Source organism: Corvus cornix, chromosome 3 (genome assembly GCF_000738735.6).
Source record: "Corvus cornix cornix isolate S_Up_H32 chromosome 3, ASM73873v5, whole genome shotgun sequence".
Taxonomy (NCBI): Eukaryota; Metazoa; Chordata; class Aves; order Passeriformes; family Corvidae; genus Corvus; species Corvus cornix.
In genome coordinates this window covers 36,495,852-36,514,526 of record NC_047056.1, presented here as the reverse complement: position 1 = coordinate 36,514,526, position 18,675 = coordinate 36,495,852, and the positions used below count along the sequence as shown (strand labels likewise).

The following is an 18,675-nucleotide window of genomic DNA, read 5'->3' as shown; positions in this document are numbered from 1 at the left end:
ACCCACAGTTTTTTGTCATCTCTTTCCTGCTTTCTCTGTGAAGTGTTAGAAAACATTGAGGTAAATAGGCTAATCCAAAAATCAGAGACCATTATGTGGAGAAACACTGGATGTCTTCTTCAGGTGATTTACTCTTTAGTTTCCAAGGTGCAAAAAGCAGTCTGTAATATCCTGTACTTCAGAAAATTTTGAAGGGATATAATGAAAGCACAGAAGAACTACTTCCACTTCAAGAGACTAATTATTTTGTGCAGGACTTGCCATATTTACAGAAGTCTTCAGTGAACAAACTATGTCTACAGAAATTAACCCCTCTGTCACTGGGTAGAGAAGCTGTAAATTTGGTTGCAGACTTTTAAATAAGACAAAGATCCTGGGGTAAAGGAGTGGTTTTGCCCTTTTTCCTTGTTTGATTCAATCCCTCTTCTTTTGCCTTGAAAGTGTCTGAAAGTATTTTGTCTTGAAAACTGCCTTTGAGCAGGATAAAGAAAGAGTGGAAGATAAAGCATGGACCTATCTTGACAGGCCAGGTAATGGAGAGCTGCAACAGCTACCATGACTTCTTGGGCTGTATGAAATGCACCAAAGCAGTCTGATGAGAAGTTTGAAATCTCATCTGAAGCCTACTCAGAGCAAGTTACAGTAGTTATCAGGAACGATACCATATTATCTGTTCTGCCTTTGGGAGTCAGGAAGGACCTGTGATCCTTTACACCACATTTTTCCCTGATTCTTGACAAAGTATCTCTGCATCTGCTGCAATTCATGAAGATCTTGAAGCCAGATGAGAGCAAATTTCTTTGACTCAAATTTCTAGTGCATTGGATCATCAACCCACATTTCTTGAAGCTGATGCAAGTGATGTCGGTACTCAGCACGAATCATGAGAAGATTGTGTTAAGTTCTTCCATGAACATATTCTCCAAATAGCTCAGGACCAAAGAGTATCGGTGTGCTGAGGAGATTTTAAAAGATATCCTTATTCCTTGTTGGTGAGAACTTCAAGAGATGCTGTCACTCATTGAATGTGGACAATCCAGTATAATCACTGCTGACAAAGTCTGTTACAGGTTTGTCTTGAGAAAACAGCATTTGGTTGGCCCAGGGGGAACTGCTCTTCTTCCTGGATCACTTGAAGAGGAGGACTCCTGACCTATTGTTGTGAGGGAGAAGGTGAGGACTGCCTTCCAAGTGCTATGTGGAAGATAACCTAGCAGCAGAACACTATTTGGTAGAACAGCAGTAAGCAGATTCTTGCATGGTATCAGCAGCTACAGAAAGCACACCAGAGACTGAAAAGCTTTTATGAGCTAATGCCACCTGTACAGTGAGACCTTAACTGAGAGCTACTTCTCCCTGCTAGCGTGAGATAAGAAAGCAATTGAGGTACAATCTTTCCTGGAGCTTGCTAGGAAGCAATCTTACATTTTCAAGGTGACCATGAGTAGCGCAGCAGATGTACCATATCAGATGGTACAGCCAACAACAGAGAAGAGGGAATAGCTTTGAAATGCTTCATTAGAAAAACATCAGTTTGCCAATTACTGGACAATGAATTGTTCTACTTGAGAGATAAGAGGATTTTTTTCTCTAACACAGCATTTCTCTGTACATTTAGTGTACATCTCTCACTTCTTACTTTTATTTTTATAAGCTCAGTACCTAGACTGCCTTTTGAGACCGTGCAAGCTGTGAGCTCCAGCAGATCCCCTTGGAACTTGTAGTCTACTAAATACTTTCTCTTGCCAGTGCACATGTGTGACTGTGGTGGCTGGCTGCAGGTTCCCAAAACCAGCTGGAGAAGCTTTAACTAGCAGGCCCCCATGAGAACAGTGTATTCTGGCAGAAGCTTTGTAATACAGAGCCTCTGTGTCAGAACTTAAACAACAAGGTTTGGAAAGGCTGACTTGTTTTCGGTAATAACGTGAACTGGTCTTCCAATCTTACTGCTGGAAACACGTGTCCTGATTTTTTGTATGTGGAAAGATGACAGGGACTATTTCTAAGAACCATTAAATATGTGGTTGTGTTGGTGGGAATGAATGGTTAGCAGTGTAGAGAAAAAGAGGCAACATATATTTCTGCTCCATTCTTAAAAAAGTTCATGCCTATAGCTGCAATACTCAAGACCTTATTGAAAAAAAATTAATCAGTAGCTAAGTCCCTCAGCTTACCTTCACACTGATCTCCAGTAGATGATAATGTGTAGCCTTGGCTACAGATGCATCTGAAAGATCCTTCTGTGTTCCTGCAGCGCCCATTCGTACAGACTGATCGCTGATGGCATTCGTTAATATCTGCAGCAGCAGAGACAGCGAAAGTGTTACACATCTGAAAATACCAATTACTCATCAAATGGTGCAAAGACCAAGCCTGAACAGAACAGCAAAGCACAGTGTCAATATCCAGTACTGCTTAACTTGTTTGTATTTATTAAATACAGACAGTCATTATAATGCATAAAATTATATGAAACTGCAGACTGTGTGTTTTCCTTGAGATGACTGTGTTCAACATTCTCTCCTATAATGTCAATTTATCCCTCAATGCACAATTGGGTACACACAGACTCACAAATACACACACATGCTGCCTGAGAGCTGCTTTTGTTTCTGTTACATCTGGCAGAGGTAACAAGTCAGCCACTCCAGTGAGTCAGCAAAACCCACAAAATACTTTCCAGCAGGATCACCACCTTTAACAGGGTGTGGTTTTCAGATGCACACTGACAGGCTGTTCCCCTATTAAGCTGTACGTTAAGGCTCCTTAAAATTCTTGACTTGTAACAGTATTAATCATCTAACTGTGGGGAAATGTCTCTTTGCTTCCACAACACTGCTAATCCCTCTGCGCTTCAGTTCTCATTAACTGGGGTCAAACTGAGCTAACAGATGGATTTGAACATAAAACTTAAATTTTCCTATGGAAAACTCAAAGTATTGGAGGGGAGTGACACCTTGAATTCAGAACATAGCACATGCCTTGTTTGAGCTAGGAAGCCTATTTTCTCTCTGTTGTATAAAAAGTATTCATTAAGAAGCAGTATTTAAATTGACTTGGTGAGTTCTTGGTCACTTTTAGCATTTTGGCAAAGCTGAATGTGTTTCTGGAAATACACTTCAGTTCAAACAGCAGAATGTTACTCAATGAGGTTTTTCAGGTCTGTGTTATGGCTGTACAGTCTGACCTCCTAAGTAACGGTTCCCTGCAACCACAGAAGTTTAGAATTTAAGGATCACTGAAATCTGTGGGGCTGCACGAAGCAGCTGGGCATGTGTACGGGTCCTTACTTTAGAAGGGTGCACTTTAAGAAGAACAGTCTGCACATGCCAGCTAGGCTTGGCAAGGGCTCTTTTCCATGAAAGGCTCAGAGGAAGCAGTCAAATTTTGTCTACATATTTTCCCCAAGATCAGTCTGCTGTGTGTCCTGAACAGCATATTTAACTCACTCAAGACACTTAACTTACACTGATGTTTTGTTTCAAACTTCCTGACAAATTTATATGAACAATCATTTAGTTTTACTGCATTATTTTTAGCACTCAGAAGTCTGAAAGTGTTCAGTGCTGTACAGAGACACTTAGGGAAGGGTGAGGGAACGGAAAAAGAGGGAAACCCAACATAAGAAACATGTAGGTTTCTCTGTGCTTCCACAGCCTAGAGACACTGTCCCAGATTTTCACCTTTAGGAAGAAGTTTTAAGTGCCTTCTAGTTAAGGAGAGGAATATTCTTTCCTCCTGTACACAGTCTAGGTTCTCCCTCAGACTTCTTCACTCTAACTTAAGACCCAATTTTGTTCCACTGGAGCAGTCCTGATAGGAATTTTAGATGTGGAAGAAATGTGGAAACTGACACTTTGGAGGTACAGGTACTGTTCCTAGAATACAACACCAAGCTCTCTCTCTCTCAATGCACTACTGGAAATACAGTGACACCAGTGCAGGCAGTGTTAACAGCACGGGTTTTTTGATTCCACTCACCCACATGGTAGAAAAAAAAAAAAAAGAAAGAAAAGCAAAAGCCACTGTCCCTAAACCTCCAAAATGCCAGATATGCCAAGGATTTTGCAAAAATTCCAGTTTAGCAATGTAAATATTACTACATGTTCTTGACTGGCTTTATAACACATGTCAAAATCTACAGTGTGATCACAGAAGCCATAAAAGGGAAATACATATTCTTAAATTTTGGGGTTTTTAGCATCAGTGTTGTATATTTGTTGTTTCTCCATTAAAAGCAAAATGAAAAAAAAAAAAAGATGAAAAATATTATCTAAAAGTTAAGTGCAACCTTATGAATTTTAATTGTATTCTTTCTTACCTTCACACTGATCCTTTGATGCAGAGAGTTTGAAACCCTGGGCACAAATACACCTGAAGGATCCCTCTGTATTTTCACAATGTCCATTTGTACAGAGATTGCCATACTGACATTCATTTATATCTGTGAACAGAAAGAAAGCGCAAGAAATTAACTGGGGTACAACCACCTTTCAGTTGAGCTTGGGAATATATTCACATTACATCATAAGCTTGGTTATTATTCGTGAGGAATTTCAATGGGATTTCAGCACTTCATGCAGGTCCCTTTGTAAGGCTACTCTACATACTCAACAAGGAACTCCACTGGATTATGCAAAATCTCTCTTCCTAGTCACAAACCATCCTTTCTTTTGAAGAACTTGAAAGTGGCTTTTTTTTCTATAAGCTATCCCACAGACATCTACTTTCATCCTTCTCTGAAAGAAGGATATTAACTAGATGGGCCACTTTCTTTAGCCAACATGAAAATTGCTGTGTTGCTACTTAACACTAATTTTCAAGAATTTCTTCTGAATGCAATTGGTATAAATCTACAAAGCAAAAAGCAAGCATAAAAATAACATATATAACAAATCCAGCCGGAATTAATTCTGTATTCTAAAATAACAGTTACTGTTTTTCTCCTCACAGTGGTTTTCACTTTAGAAAAAAAAAAATCATTTTAGTTTTCAAATTTTATTTCTTTATTTTGGGGTTGCAGTAGTCAGCACATGTCCCTGTTTTTATGGAAAAAGCTGTATTTTTTTAGCTTCACTGATGCAGGAAAAGAACTATGCTTTGTTTGTTTCTATATGCCAGAAATCATATTATTCCCAATTATCCTGTCTTTTGCCACCACAAAGCACACAAAACCCATCAACATAAAGAAGTGCTAATTATTTGACGCACTTGTATTTAGGCAGCTGTAGCACATGGAGAGCTGGAAGAAGATTAGACATCTTTAAATCACCACCATCATAACTCTTACTAGCTATGGGAATACGTGCAGTAACTTCTCCTCACATGTACTTACACACATGGCTCTTTACAAGCTCCTGTACCACCTGCCTTTGACAAAGCTCATCTTTCCCCAGACGTAAATGAAATCACCACTGTCCATATTCCAAATGACCTACAACTCTTGGTTCCTCACTTGAGCCTCTAGCTCTGTAAATAAGATGTAAATAAGATGCTGCAGCCTGGCCAAGCAGACGAAGTGACATCCTCCCAGAGACGACAGCACAGATCCACAGGTGCTGTGCTATGCCATTCAGTAGGTGTTACTACTTATTCCTGTCTCCAAGGCTTATTTCCCAGCTGTTCTACTGTTGCAAAATGTGCTTGCTCTACAAAACACAATCTTTGCTCTCAATGTATATGGTCAATGCTCTAATTGAAGAAAGAATCTGTCCAAACACAGAGAACCCAATTTGGGCATACAAATTTCCAACTGAACAACAAAACTGCTTCTTATACATTCATTGTCATCTCCAAGCTTCTTGACAAAGAAACTTGGAATACTATGTCTGATTTTTGGATGGGACTCAAAGATCAAGAGTCTTCCCCATAAAGCCAGCAGAAAAACCAGGAACAGAAATTAAATCTTCTGAGATGAAATCCAGAGCTAGAACTGATTCTGTTGATGCTACCTACAGCAGGGCTAGAGGTATTTGGATTAGCTCTGCTGACTTCTGTATTAGTTTTAATATCTTCTAACAGGATCCTTAAAACTGTACAAGCTGAATATTGATACTTAACCATGGAGCTTCAAAATCCACCCCAGTGATAATCACAAGGATGAAGTGGTTAGGATCTAGAAAGTTTTGTCGACCTGTTTTTTTAAATTTATCAACACACAGAAGTGTGCTCTAGATACATCATGATATATGACATTATTTGAATGTGCAAATGTGCAGAGAGAAAAATGGAATAAAAATAAATCAGTGCTTGAAAGTAAACTTAAAGCCCAATGAATCATTTCAGATATTTTGTTCCTGTACAACATGAATGCATTGAAGGACCTGGGACAGTGGTAATTTCAAGACAATGAGGAGGCAGGCTGTGCAGGTGTCCTTTTCCATTTCTTCCAATATGCACTGAACATTCCCACCTAAACTCCAGTTAAGTGTAGTCTACCCAAATTTGAAGTGAACTGATTGACTTGCCTTAATGAAACAGAAGTGGCCATGTTCCTGGCTTTAAATCCTGGAAGATTACAATATAAATGGCATCAAAGATCTATCTGCATCATTGTTACACTAGATTTTCTATGCCATAAAGTGCAGACGGAGGAATGAAGTGAGGTAAAAAAAATACTGAGGACTGCACTGTGGAAAAGCAGAAGAGCCGCAACTGACCCAAACTAATAGGAGAAACAACGAATTTATGGAACAATGGATTTAAATACCCTTCACAGACAATGGGAAATACTTTCCTTTTTGGTGTATTTAAACTGTGCCATATTGCAGAACTATAGATTTATGACAAATTGCCTGCTTTTTCTAAATTTTCTAATTTGTATATGGCTCATTTCCAACATGATGTAAGCCTAGGATAAACATAAAATGGACTGATCACATCACTAATGAAGTGAGTAAGAATGTCTAGGCTTAGAACATTTCATAAAACAAAGGAAAAAAGGGAAACTACATGTAGTAATACAAGGAAAAAAATTATCACTTGAAACCAAGATATATCCCTTACATGACTTAGTTCTGAGAAAAGCACTGACTTCTCACATTTCCCTCCTACTAACCTGGTTAGCAAGAATGAAACAACTGAAAGTTATGCCAGGGAATTTTCAACCAGGCTATTTTCATAAATAGGTACAGAAATAAAGCTTAATATTGGGAAAGAAGGCAAAATTAAGCCAACACTTTGCAAAAAAAAAAAAAAAGGAGTTAAGTAAGAGAGTTCTAACAGAGTACATATGCCACATTCTTTGCAAGGGCACCAGTAATCCAGGAAGGTGGGAAGGAATGAAACAAAGATGAATGTGGAGTAATTTGTGCAAAGTGAAACCCATTAATTTGTTGTGAACATTTCATAGCCTGCTACAACTCCATTAAAATCCATGAAATTACCTGAGAAATACATTCCTCCACAGCAAGTCAAATGACAAGACCAAATATGCAGCTATGACATGGCAGATCGGTTCAGACAGTTTGACTTCTTCAGAAAACAGGATGGTTGAAAACAGTGTAATCTGCACAGCAAAACTGGTGGTGAGGTTCTGACAGCCACACCATTGCTTCACTGCAACCTGGCTCTAATCTTGATCCATAGATCAGCAGCACATTTGCAGTTGGAGCACAGCAGATCCCAGTCTCCAGAGCTGTTTCCACCAAACACTGCTCTTAGACTGCTTTGTGAACTGAACCAAATCACAGAACGGGGAGCCATTACAAAATAAGCTATGGAAGTACACTGACAATCTGCCCTACAACAGTAATGCAAGCAGCCCCTCGATGTAGGTTATGGTACAGCTGTTTAGGTAACATGGTTATTCCAACAATCACAAATTACAGGGCATGTGCTACATGGAGTGGGCAGGAATATTCACAACATATAGCAGATTCTTCACAACTGATGCTAAATTTAAGTTTCTGGTAGTGTCCTGAAAAGTGGCACTCGAAACTGCAAAAGTTATTTCTTTTTGCGCAATGGAATAATTTGCTCTTTCTTACCTATATCTCAAATAACCAAAACTGATCTTGAAAAAAAAAAATTAATCTAACATTTAAAAACAAATAGACAAAAATAAAATGCGAGAAATCTGTCCTAAAACCTTAACCTAAAGTGAGACAAGAGGCTTTAAGATATGATAATGTTTTGCTAGAAGTACAGATAATTTAGGAGTTTTATTAATATGCTCCATGAGCAAAGTCCCATATCCTACTGAAAAACCCGTGAGTCACACTGATGTATTAGCACTCACTTGTCTTTCCATTTCCAAACAACAGCCTACTAGTATTTCACTGACAATACACCCCCTTTCTGTTCCATATTTTCTATTTCAAGAATTTTGTTTCGTAGTTCATAATTATGCTGTTTGTAGTCTAGATTCAGTGCTCATTTATCTACAGTAAGACAAGATTTCCTCATATATACTGTGCCTGAGAACATAAAAGAATTTCAAAAATCTCGTATTTTCAGTTATTTTCAGTTATTCTTGAATGAAATGAGGACCCAGGGCAACGTGCTGTCATCAGGTTGTAACACTGATTGAATATGAAATACAGCTCAGAAGAACTATAACCAGAGAGACAAAGAGTACTAAACATACCATGGCACTGTCCATTCCAGCCTCTGAAGCCCACTCTGCAAGGAATGCACTGGTAAGAGCCAGGAGCATTAAGGCACTGTGCATCTGGACAGGTGGTTGGAGTCAGGCATTCATCGATGTCTTCAAAAGAGAAGATAAAAGGAAATACTGGTCAAAGCCGTAATAGAACACTGAACAATAATCTGGTTACTCTGACTCTCCTCCTGTGATACTAAAGCATTTAAAGAGTTGCATACTTTATCTGTTAGAGACACAGGAATGAACAAGTTCACACAGATTTGTACCAGCAAAGGGGCATCTCCGAGAAATACAGTAGCTCATAACACATGCAACTGAATCTGAATTCTCTGTTACACTACAAATCTTTGGTAGGTCTTCCAGAATACACACCGTGTCAGATTTCTGGCTATGATAGGTAAGAAAAACTTTCCTTATGTTACTCCTTTACCATATTGAAGTGCCTGAGATTCCTCCTATAGTCAGATTTTGGAAGATCATTGCAACAATAGTAAAATTGAAACTCTGGCTTCCAAAAGCAAAGCGCAATTTGGTATTCTCCAATGTTGCAGAGTTATATAAGTGCTATGGGGACTAAAAATGTAATTGTGTGAATTAGAATCAAAGATGCTTACATGAAGCAAGAAGTTACTTTTGTCTGAAAGAAGGCACAAGCCACATCACTGAGGCTGGCAATGTTTAGGGTGATAGAGGGACTTTCTGCATCAGGCAAGGTCCTAGTTTACCCATGACAAGAAGAGATAGGTCCTGAAAAAGTCATGGAACTCATGTTCAGGCTCTGAGGAAGAACAACTTCTTCCAGCACCAAGGAAATCCATAATACATGCAACATATGCAATCTAGAGGAGACTGCAGACAAAAAACAACATTCAAAGACAAGTTGCTGTCAAGTGACCAATGATCAGAAGATGCTGGAATTAAAACTGTGTAGGCAGCTTCCTTGCAGTCTGCTCCCATGTGTGAGATCATTTCATATTATGGTCTTTAATTACACAATAACTACAATCTTTCCCATGAAATACTTGCTTCATGCAGTGCACAGACCTAATTAAACTGTCAGTCACCTCTGAACTCAGCTTCCTAAGCTCCCATCCTTTTCCTGCCCCAGGCCTTGCAGTTTTGTGTTCTGCAGTTAAGGACTGCTACTTGAGCACAGATCGTAGGGAGGAAATTCACTCCTAGTTTTGAGAACAAGCTCACAGAAGTAGCTCCCAACACTTTTAATTTAACTGGAAAATGCTCCAAACTTGAGAGAATTGAACATCCCAGCTCCGAACAACTCACTGGATGTGGGCAAATAACAATTTTTCATAGAATCACAATTGTCCAGCTTAGAATACTTTCTCATAAAACAGCAATAGGCTTCTTCAGCTGCTACGATGCAGACCTGCAGAAGTTTCTCATGAAACTGCTGTGAGATTTTTTCTTAATTACAAGAAAATCCATTTCTACTGTAATCTCTTCTCAGACCTGTCTGGATTGTGTCTGCCCTCAAAACATACAACATGAATTATGTACTTCATACAGAAATTTTCAGTCAAAATAAAGTCTAAATGCTGCAAAGCTTAAAAACAAATCCCAAGAAGATTCTATAAGAATTCTTCATCCTATGCAATGATATTCAGCTATGACTATAACACTGTTCTACATAAACAACAGACTACAACAGCATATATGCACTCTTTACATTCCCCTAGCTAAGCCCATGACAGAGCTTATGTGAATATAGCTTGAAGGCAGAATGAAGATAGGGTGAGGAAGTGCAAGTGAACTGTGAATGTTGTGTGCAGCTTGGATGACTCTTGCCTTTGTCTCTGAACTGTGGAGGAGGTGGAAGGAAGTTTTTTGCGGAATCAGAAACCTGTCAGTAGGGTGATCATACTATGAAGGTGTAATGACATGGTGAAATGATGCCCTGAATGTGTAATTTCCTTGGTTTGATGGATTTAGTATAGGAAGGTTTTTTTCCCTTATGCAACCTTAAATAACTTTCAACAAAAAACTTGGTTTCAGAAATTACATATTGTTAAGTTAAATTATAGAGGACTACCACCACACTATTTAAAATACAAGTTAATAACAAATTTGATGTACTGTAATGGCCTGATTTCTAGCCTAACTGAATCACAGACTTCCTACTCACAGAGAAGATTTGCAAAGACTAGTTGTAAGAGTAGTGAAACAGCTAAATAAATACAAAAAATGGAAGAGGAATCATTTAAAATTAAATGATTTCTTGTGGTTTTTATTTCACAATTCAAGTTGAAAATGAAAAAAATACCAGGAAAAAAGGCAAAAATATCACATTAAAAAATAATGTGAAGCTTTGAAGGTCACATGTCCCAGGATCTCCTGCAGCATGAAATGTCTGCTAGATAGAGATACTGAAAAGGCAACCTATCATTTGCTACCTTTTATAATATAGGAAAAACGACAACTTTTTTTTAACAGAAACTTGGTATGCAGGTAAGGACTAACAATGAAGTTAAGTGATTCCATGGCAAGAGACGATAAAATGGCTGTCCCAAGATGGCTCTGTACACAGTGGGGAAACTCCTTTGCATCATCTTAAGTTTAAATAATAGGAATTGAATTGCCGTTCCAGACACCAAATAACGACAAAGATGAAGAGTACTCACAAAGGCTTCTTGTTTAAGATTGCACCCCCTGGGATTTGTCCCTTTGCAGCTCAAGCTGCAGCGCTAAGCCTCTCTTGAATAGCAGGGGATGTTAATCATTCCAAACAGGAGTAGTTTGGCACTGGTTTTGTGCTATCAATAAATGGTGACTTCACTTCATCATCGCCACTGTGAAGAGTCCAAACCTACCTCCACATTCCCCTCTCCTGTTCATTTGGTATCCACTGTCACAATATTCACATCTGTATGAGCCAAGAGTGTTTATACAAAAGCCTTCTCCACAAGTATGAGGTCTTGAACATTCATCAAAATCTGCAGATGACAAAGAGAAGAGAAGCTGCTTCACCATCAAAGTATTTCTGAATGCTTGCATCTCCTCAAAACTCTGCTTTAACGAAACTCTAAGTTTGGATTTTTGAAGCTGTTTGCAAGCCACCTCACTGCACAGAGAGAATGAGTTTGAGAAACAACCAGGGTATAGGAAGGTGGCCTGTGAGCACCCCTCTGGCTGCAAACATGTGTTGCTGCATGTATGCAGTGCCCAGGCCAGCACTAACCTAAGGTGGACCACAGCCCCTTCAAGCTGTTTGTGTTGCTTTGTGAAGTCTGTGACTGTTTGCAGCTGTATTTTAAAATATGGTTTGTTCCAGCTTCTACTCATTGAAAGAGTGTTGAATATTTGTATTTCACACAACAGGTGTTTTTACTAAATGGCAGTTTTCCTAAACAAGGACAGTACTGAAAAAATTCTTGTTTTTCAACAAACAAACATTTGAAGAGGAATACCAGCTACTCAGGTGTTTTCCTTACCACAATGCCTGGTGAGAGACAGTTAAATATACTTCCAGACACCAGTCCAGTACCACTGACATTGAGAAAAAAAAGCTGAAAAGGGGAATTTAGGAGGGTTTAGATATGCTTTTTTATCTTCTTATTTTCTAGAAAGGAGACTAGTTATTACCAACGCAGTCAGTTCCATCTTCACTGGCCATGAATCCAGCTTGGCAAATACATAGGAAACTTCCTTCTGTATTTTCACAGCGTCCAAGGGAACAGAGATGTGGTGCCTGATTACACTCATTGATATCTATAAAAGAAATGAAAACATAAGACTATAGAATAACATATTTAGTTTTGATTCTTTTTGTGCATTCTATGCCACACATTTGAAAGGACTGATCTTGTAACTATTTTAAATATTTGAAAAGGTGTATCTTTTTTCTCTCAGAGATGCAAAAAAGATGCATTAAATAGTTTTGGTTGGAGAAAAATGCTCCTATTGGCTTAGACTGTAAGAATATTGCATTGGCCTGAAGAACGTGACATGATTACATTTCAAACCCCTACACTGCGTGCAACATGAGCACAAGCTGCAAGCATGGAACATTAATAAAATTTGGATGAAATAAAGGGATTCTAAATTGCCACTTGGCTGTGTTGTGTGATTTACTTTTGAATACTGTAGTTGCACCTGATAGCATGTGTTACAGCGTGAAGCTGCTGAGCTTTGGTGGCATGAAGGTTTTACAGCATATAAGCTGTCGACACAATACACCCTTTCTGATCCAAGTTACCGAGGAACCCGTATGCTCTGAATGAAGAAAAGATACCGATACAGCTGCTTCCAAATCTGAAATGGCTCATGCAGAACCCATCTGTGCCCTGCCTCATGTTCAACAGAGGCGTCTGTTCTAGAATTTACTAGCTTAGAAGGGGATGAAGACCTCGCTTTGCAGATCTCTTACTGTGCTTCTCAGTTGTTTATGATATACTTTCTCTTTTCAGTAGCAGGCTGAAAGGAATGACCTAAAAAAATGCCTGGACTTAGTCCAGCTGCAGAGCTGGTAGCTGGGTAAATCACTGTGAGAAACAAATTCATTCTTTTTCCAAACAGAAATGTATTTCTCCCTAGCAGTCTTTTAGATACCTGATATACAGCTGAGAGAAGATGGTCTGTCTAATCACTTTTTCTCTCACATCACAATGGGAAAGGCTTTCATTCCATTTAGTTAAATTCACACTCATTTCAGGGCAGCTGAAAGGCTATATTAGAGACTACCTCGCAAATTTTATTTGGCATAAAAATACTAGCTTGTAGTTTGGAAGGATTCAACATAGGAAAGAACTTCAGACTGCTCTTTAGGTATTTCCTCTAACCAGATTCTACATTTCAAGAATTTCATAGCATGGTTATTTCAGATTTTTGAAAGTATTGTTTCATACCAGTGCACTTCGTCTGCTGATCATTAAGTTTGTACCCCTCGTAGCAGATGCAAGTGTATCCCACAGGCAAATTAACACAGTGTCCTGCTCCACAGATATCAGGATTAACTGTACATTCGTTGATTTCTAAGCAAACAAAAAGAAATTTGAGGTTAAATTCTCTCACATAGTCCAGTAAGTGCACAGTATTCTGTAATCCAAGTAGAAAGCTCAGGCCTGAAAACAAGTGGAAATCAAGTTTGTGACTCCTGAGTTTCTGTAATGGATACCTTATCTGGAAGAATCTAGAAACCATCTAGGCTCTTCCTAGTGACATAACCTTATGTCCCATCCAAGATCTATAAATCAGTACATAAAATTTAAAGTGAAATGAAGATAATATAGAATAAAAAAAAAATATATGGCTCAACCTTTGCATTGCACATTAAGAAAATAACTGTGTGAGTTTCTGATTACAGTGGGTATTCTGATTTACAGAATACTCATCTATTAATGGCTTGGATGTATTTTGTAAGATAAGGAGATTCAGACACGGGCAGCATTGGAGGCTGAAACCTTACAGTAGTTTTAGAAATTCCTGAACTATATGTGTTACTGCAGAAATGCTAATGACTGTGTCCAGTTGCAACAAACTAAGGTTACGCTGCAGTATGGAATTGTAATTCCTGAAAAAGAAAAAACTATTTGTAAAGAAGAACTATTTATCTGGATCACTTAGAAACAGGTCACATTTAAATTTAACTAAATCTTAAGGTACAGAAATAAGGCACTCAAAAACTTCTCAACTTGAACTGCATTCAGTTTTTTAAATCACGTTCAGGATTTTGTCCTACAAATCTTACTGCACTTGTACTTTACTATCTCTTAAATATCTGAACAACATATTGATTTATAGTACACAGCAATTTCTAGTTATACTAATTTTCCAGAGGAAATAAAAAACAGAACATGGAAAACAACCATTTTCTTTTTACTAACTGATGTGAGTTCCCAGCAGGGTAACTTTGTCTGCCTGTAAGGAAGCTGGGAGCTGGCTGGCAGAAGGGGCACAGTCACAGAAGAGCTTACTTCCAAGTTCTAGTTTGATGATCACCACTAGACACACCTTCCTATGGGATTGGTGAACTGTAACTACAGCATACCAAAGGAAGCAGTTGAATGCTCACAGAAGGACAGGATACTTTCTCTACTCTCACAGTACATTCAGGAGAATTTAACTGCAGACAGAATTGTACAAACAACTGGGTGATTTAGACCCTGTGTGCATTGCATCAACTCAAAAATCCATTCCTGCATGAAGGAAAACCATTTTGAAGAGTTTATTTTTTATTAAAGTATGTGAAATTTCTCCCTCTGAATGGAAACCTCTTTGTAGGCCTAAATATCTCTACCAAATAAAAGAATGCATCTTACATGATTTACTAGGATATTGCAAGCACTTCAAAGTCTGTGTTCATTCTGGTTCATTCTAACCAATGAGACAGTGTAATGCTCTCATGTACTAAATATACTACGTTCACCTTTTTGTTTGTAAATGCACAGCAAAAGAAATTTTCATGTCTTTTGGACACAGCTGTCATTTAGGCAAATTTCAGCTGACAGGTGCATTACTTGCATTTCTGTTATTTTCACTTCTTGACACATAGATGTAGACGAGAATACTTTAACACATCAAAAAAGGACGAAACACAAACATCAAAAGAAAATTTCAAAATAGATCTTACAGTAACTTCTCACCTGCTTTTTGTAGAACATTCTGATCTACATCCCAGGAAGTCTACATCCCTCAATGAATATGCTCATGTATACTTCACGAATACACATGTAGACTGTCTAACAACCTGACTTGTATCCAAGAAGTTTTCAGTTCTAGACTTTCCTTGCAGATCTGCAAAGAAAGTCCAGAACTGAATCTGAGATGGAATTATTAATTTTATATTCTATCCTTTTTTCGTGGGCACAAAAATGGCAGGTACATCCTGGAAGGACCTGGTCCTGGCTCTCTTGGCAGTAGCCTCATTGCTGTGCTGTTCTGTACTTGCTCTCTCTAGAGTATTCCTTCTGTTCTACAACCATGTTTTCTTCACTACGGTAATTCAGCAACAGCTCGGAACAACAGCGTCAAGAACTCAGTCATTTCTTAATTTATTGTAGTTCTAAAAAAAGAAGTATAATACCTGTAACTTGAGTAGGTGCAATAACTTGACTTGCACTTGAAGTAGAGACTTCAGGAGCCACTTCAACAGGCAAAGGAGGGGATGTTTTCTCAATCACTACTGTGCGACATGGAATGGAAATCAATCACATCCAAAAAAACCACCTTAAAGCATTCAAAAAACCCCAGCCCTTAAAGCATTCACACATGATACTGAATAAGTCAGGCACCAAGGAAAATTTAATTAGTTTATTCTGCTTTGACGTAGAGTAGAAAAAAATCAGTATAATTGGAGTTTTCATCATTCTAGTGCTTGTGAAAAAAACACTGAACTAAAGGAAGCAAACACAGTTGTAAAATTTTTGCAGCAAAAGTTATGCATAAATCTACAAGGAGTCACCCAAGCACAGTTTGCTCTTGACAGGAGTACAAGGCTTCACCTCTGCTGACATTAAAATTCTCAAGCACATAATCCAAGATATCACTTTTTCTTAAAATATGTCTTTATCTCCTCAACAAGTCACCAAGCCAATGCCAACATCTCAATTCCTCCCACTTCTGCTTCCATTATTTTTTTTTGATCATGGAGAGGTTGCTTCTGAAGCTTTTCATTAACCTCTGTTAGAATTGTTACTTTCCTGTTCTTTTAAGAATTGTAAGCACTCTCTCACATTGAAAGAAAAGCCAAAATAAGTTACCTGGAAACTTTGGATGCAGGTTAATTGTTGAAATTCCAGGAGAAAGCTGAGGCTGCCCAGGCTCTAGATAAGGCTGCTTTTCTTGATCAATGGAAGCTAATTCCTAGAAGAATGATAAAAAAAATAACATTCTGAAAACATTGCCTTAATTCATAGCTACCCACAAACTCCTGGCTTGACACACTGATAAAATTCTCACGAATGGCTTTTGATAGCAGATCATTAATCACCACCAATTTAAACCTGAATGAACATGGAATACTATGTTTCCACAATGGCAAACAATTTAACATTGATTTTACTTGAAGCAGTCTTTTCCTGGAGCTTCTAATTTTATCTTTGGCTTTGTCCCTCCATAATTCTCCCATTCTCTGGTCTTTAATTGCTTACAAATAGCATTTAAATGCAGTTCAGTATCACACAAAAGTATACAATCTCATCTAGGTCTCTGACCACTGTGAAAGAGTCCTTCTTAGCTATTGAACCCATCATCTTATTTTCATAGAAATGTTAGATGCTTGTACATCCTTAGGAAAATGAAATGGAGTACAGCTGCAGTTATTCACAATAAATCCCATTATCTTCAGCACAGAGAACCTGAAACCTCCAGAATGGGGGACTTCACACAGATACACACTTGCTCTTCTCCAACGAATAAAAGACATCCTAAACAAACAATGAAATTAACTTAGGCACTAATACTAGTCTCATAAGCAGGTGTCACAAATGCTTCTCAAAGCTTCATAATGTTTCTCTCAGATTTATTTTCTCTAGCTGTCAGTATCTGTGTCTCTTCTTCATACCCTCTGCATTTTTCAGTATCCTCTTTAAAACACAATCTCCAGAATGGGATAGAGCAATATATACCAGAACCTCCAACAAATGCCTCTAAGACAGGTTAAAGTAATCTCTTTCTTGTACCTCACTACCTGCCTGTTGTTGTATATAATAACAGCACAAGTTCTTTTTGCCTCATGGTTTGAACAGTAGTCCACAGATTTGTTTGTTCATTATAAATTCTAAATCCTTTCAGTTATCTTTTTCCCATCTTGTACACATGGTCTGCATTCTAATTCCCAGATAAATTACATCATGTTTTACCTGATCAGGAGCTGCTGTTGCCACTAAAACCAGAAAGAAAAAAGAGAATTAATCAGTTTTCACAAAACATTTTATTATATATTTTATCACATTTGAAAGTTGTTGTTGCCATGACACAAAAAATTCAGGCTCAAACCTCATTCCAAAATAGTGCAAACCTGAAATAATGTTCCTGAAGCAAGTGTAAAAACTAACCTGAAACCAGATCAAGATTCTACACACTGTCTAATGTTTCTTTATTCAGTATGCAGCTGCCTTGTAGGTTTCTCAATTGTTTACCTGCTTCCTCAGAAACAATTTGACAAACTCACAGGTTACTAACTCACTGATGAAACCTTTTCGATTCCTTACAAGGAATATCAACATTTGTAAATATTTTAAAGGTAAATTAATATCATAAGGATATATAACCTACCACTAACAAATTTTCAAGGATTTATTGTAAAAAAAACCAAACCATCAAGTTTTAAAATTTGTCTTTTCTTTAGACAAGCAAGAGTGGTTTGGGATTTTTTCCTCCACAAATATGACTTTTTTTCTGGGAAGGCATGGTAGGAATTTAATATAAGGTTTTATTTTCCATTGCAGCTTTCCTTTTTAGAATTCATAAATATATATATTTGATTGATAATTTTTTTTAAGTCTTACAACAAATATGTACTATTTTCTGATCATAAAAATTATTGAGTTTAAAGCAGTCTCATTCTCCTTCCATGGTCTCAGCATCTGGTAGGACCTCCACCCAACATGTGAGAAGTGAACCACGTGAAGCAATCCCCTTGGCAACACGGACGCTCTGCTGTGGGGAGTGACGCCTCTGGGCCCTGCACTGTCCGCAGCTGCCTCGCAAAGACACAAACCATGGAAGACACATGCACAGAAATAGACAAAGACTAAATTTTCCCACTCTCACCTTCTTGTACAGCCATCTCAGTCTCACTTTTCTGTGAGAAGGTCAGTGCCTCCACTGGCTCTTCCTTTGCTGGGAGAGGTGGAGGAGAAGTACCTTTAGCAACAGGTTGAGTAATCGGGGTCTTGCCAATGACAGGTGGCTGTACTCTAACTGCAGGGTGATGATATAGCTTGTTTCTGTGAGGGCCAGAAACCGTATAACCCATTCCACCAGGGCAGATTTCCTTAAAAGCAGCTAGATTTGGGATGGGAAAATATTCCTTTTAGGAGTCTAAAAGTGCAATATGTTGACATAGTGGAAAATATAATGACTACCACTAAGAAATTTAATCTCATACTGTA

At 38.2% G+C, this 18,675-nt stretch overlaps 1 protein-coding gene across 7 annotated transcripts in view; it reads right to left on the bottom strand.

Annotated features, from left to right (window-relative positions):
• LTBP1 (latent transforming growth factor beta binding protein 1) overlaps window positions 1-18,675 on the bottom strand; it is a 191,993-nt gene that overhangs the window by 47,227 nt on the left and 126,091 nt on the right. For 3 of the 7 annotated variants that reach the window (XM_039568826.1, XM_039568828.1, XM_039568824.1), the window contains exons 12-21: window positions 18,335-18,568; window positions 17,422-17,444; window positions 16,321-16,423; window positions 15,645-15,743; window positions 13,468-13,593; window positions 12,206-12,331; window positions 11,434-11,556; window positions 8,588-8,707; window positions 4,322-4,444; window positions 2,175-2,297 (exon numbers count right to left, since the gene is read on the bottom strand). In XM_039568826.1, coding sequence (XP_039424760.1) covers window positions 2,175-2,297; window positions 4,322-4,444; window positions 8,588-8,707; window positions 11,434-11,556; window positions 12,206-12,331; window positions 13,468-13,593; window positions 15,645-15,743; window positions 16,321-16,423; window positions 17,422-17,444; window positions 18,335-18,568 — 1,200 coding nt within the window. The remainder of the gene's footprint in view (window positions 1-2,174; window positions 2,298-4,321; window positions 4,445-8,587; window positions 8,708-11,433; window positions 11,557-12,205; window positions 12,332-13,467; window positions 13,594-15,644; window positions 15,744-16,320; window positions 16,424-17,421; window positions 17,445-18,334; window positions 18,569-18,675) is intronic. The other 4 variants (XM_039568827.1, XM_010391693.4, XM_039568825.1 and 1 more) reach the window with 3 other exon arrangements.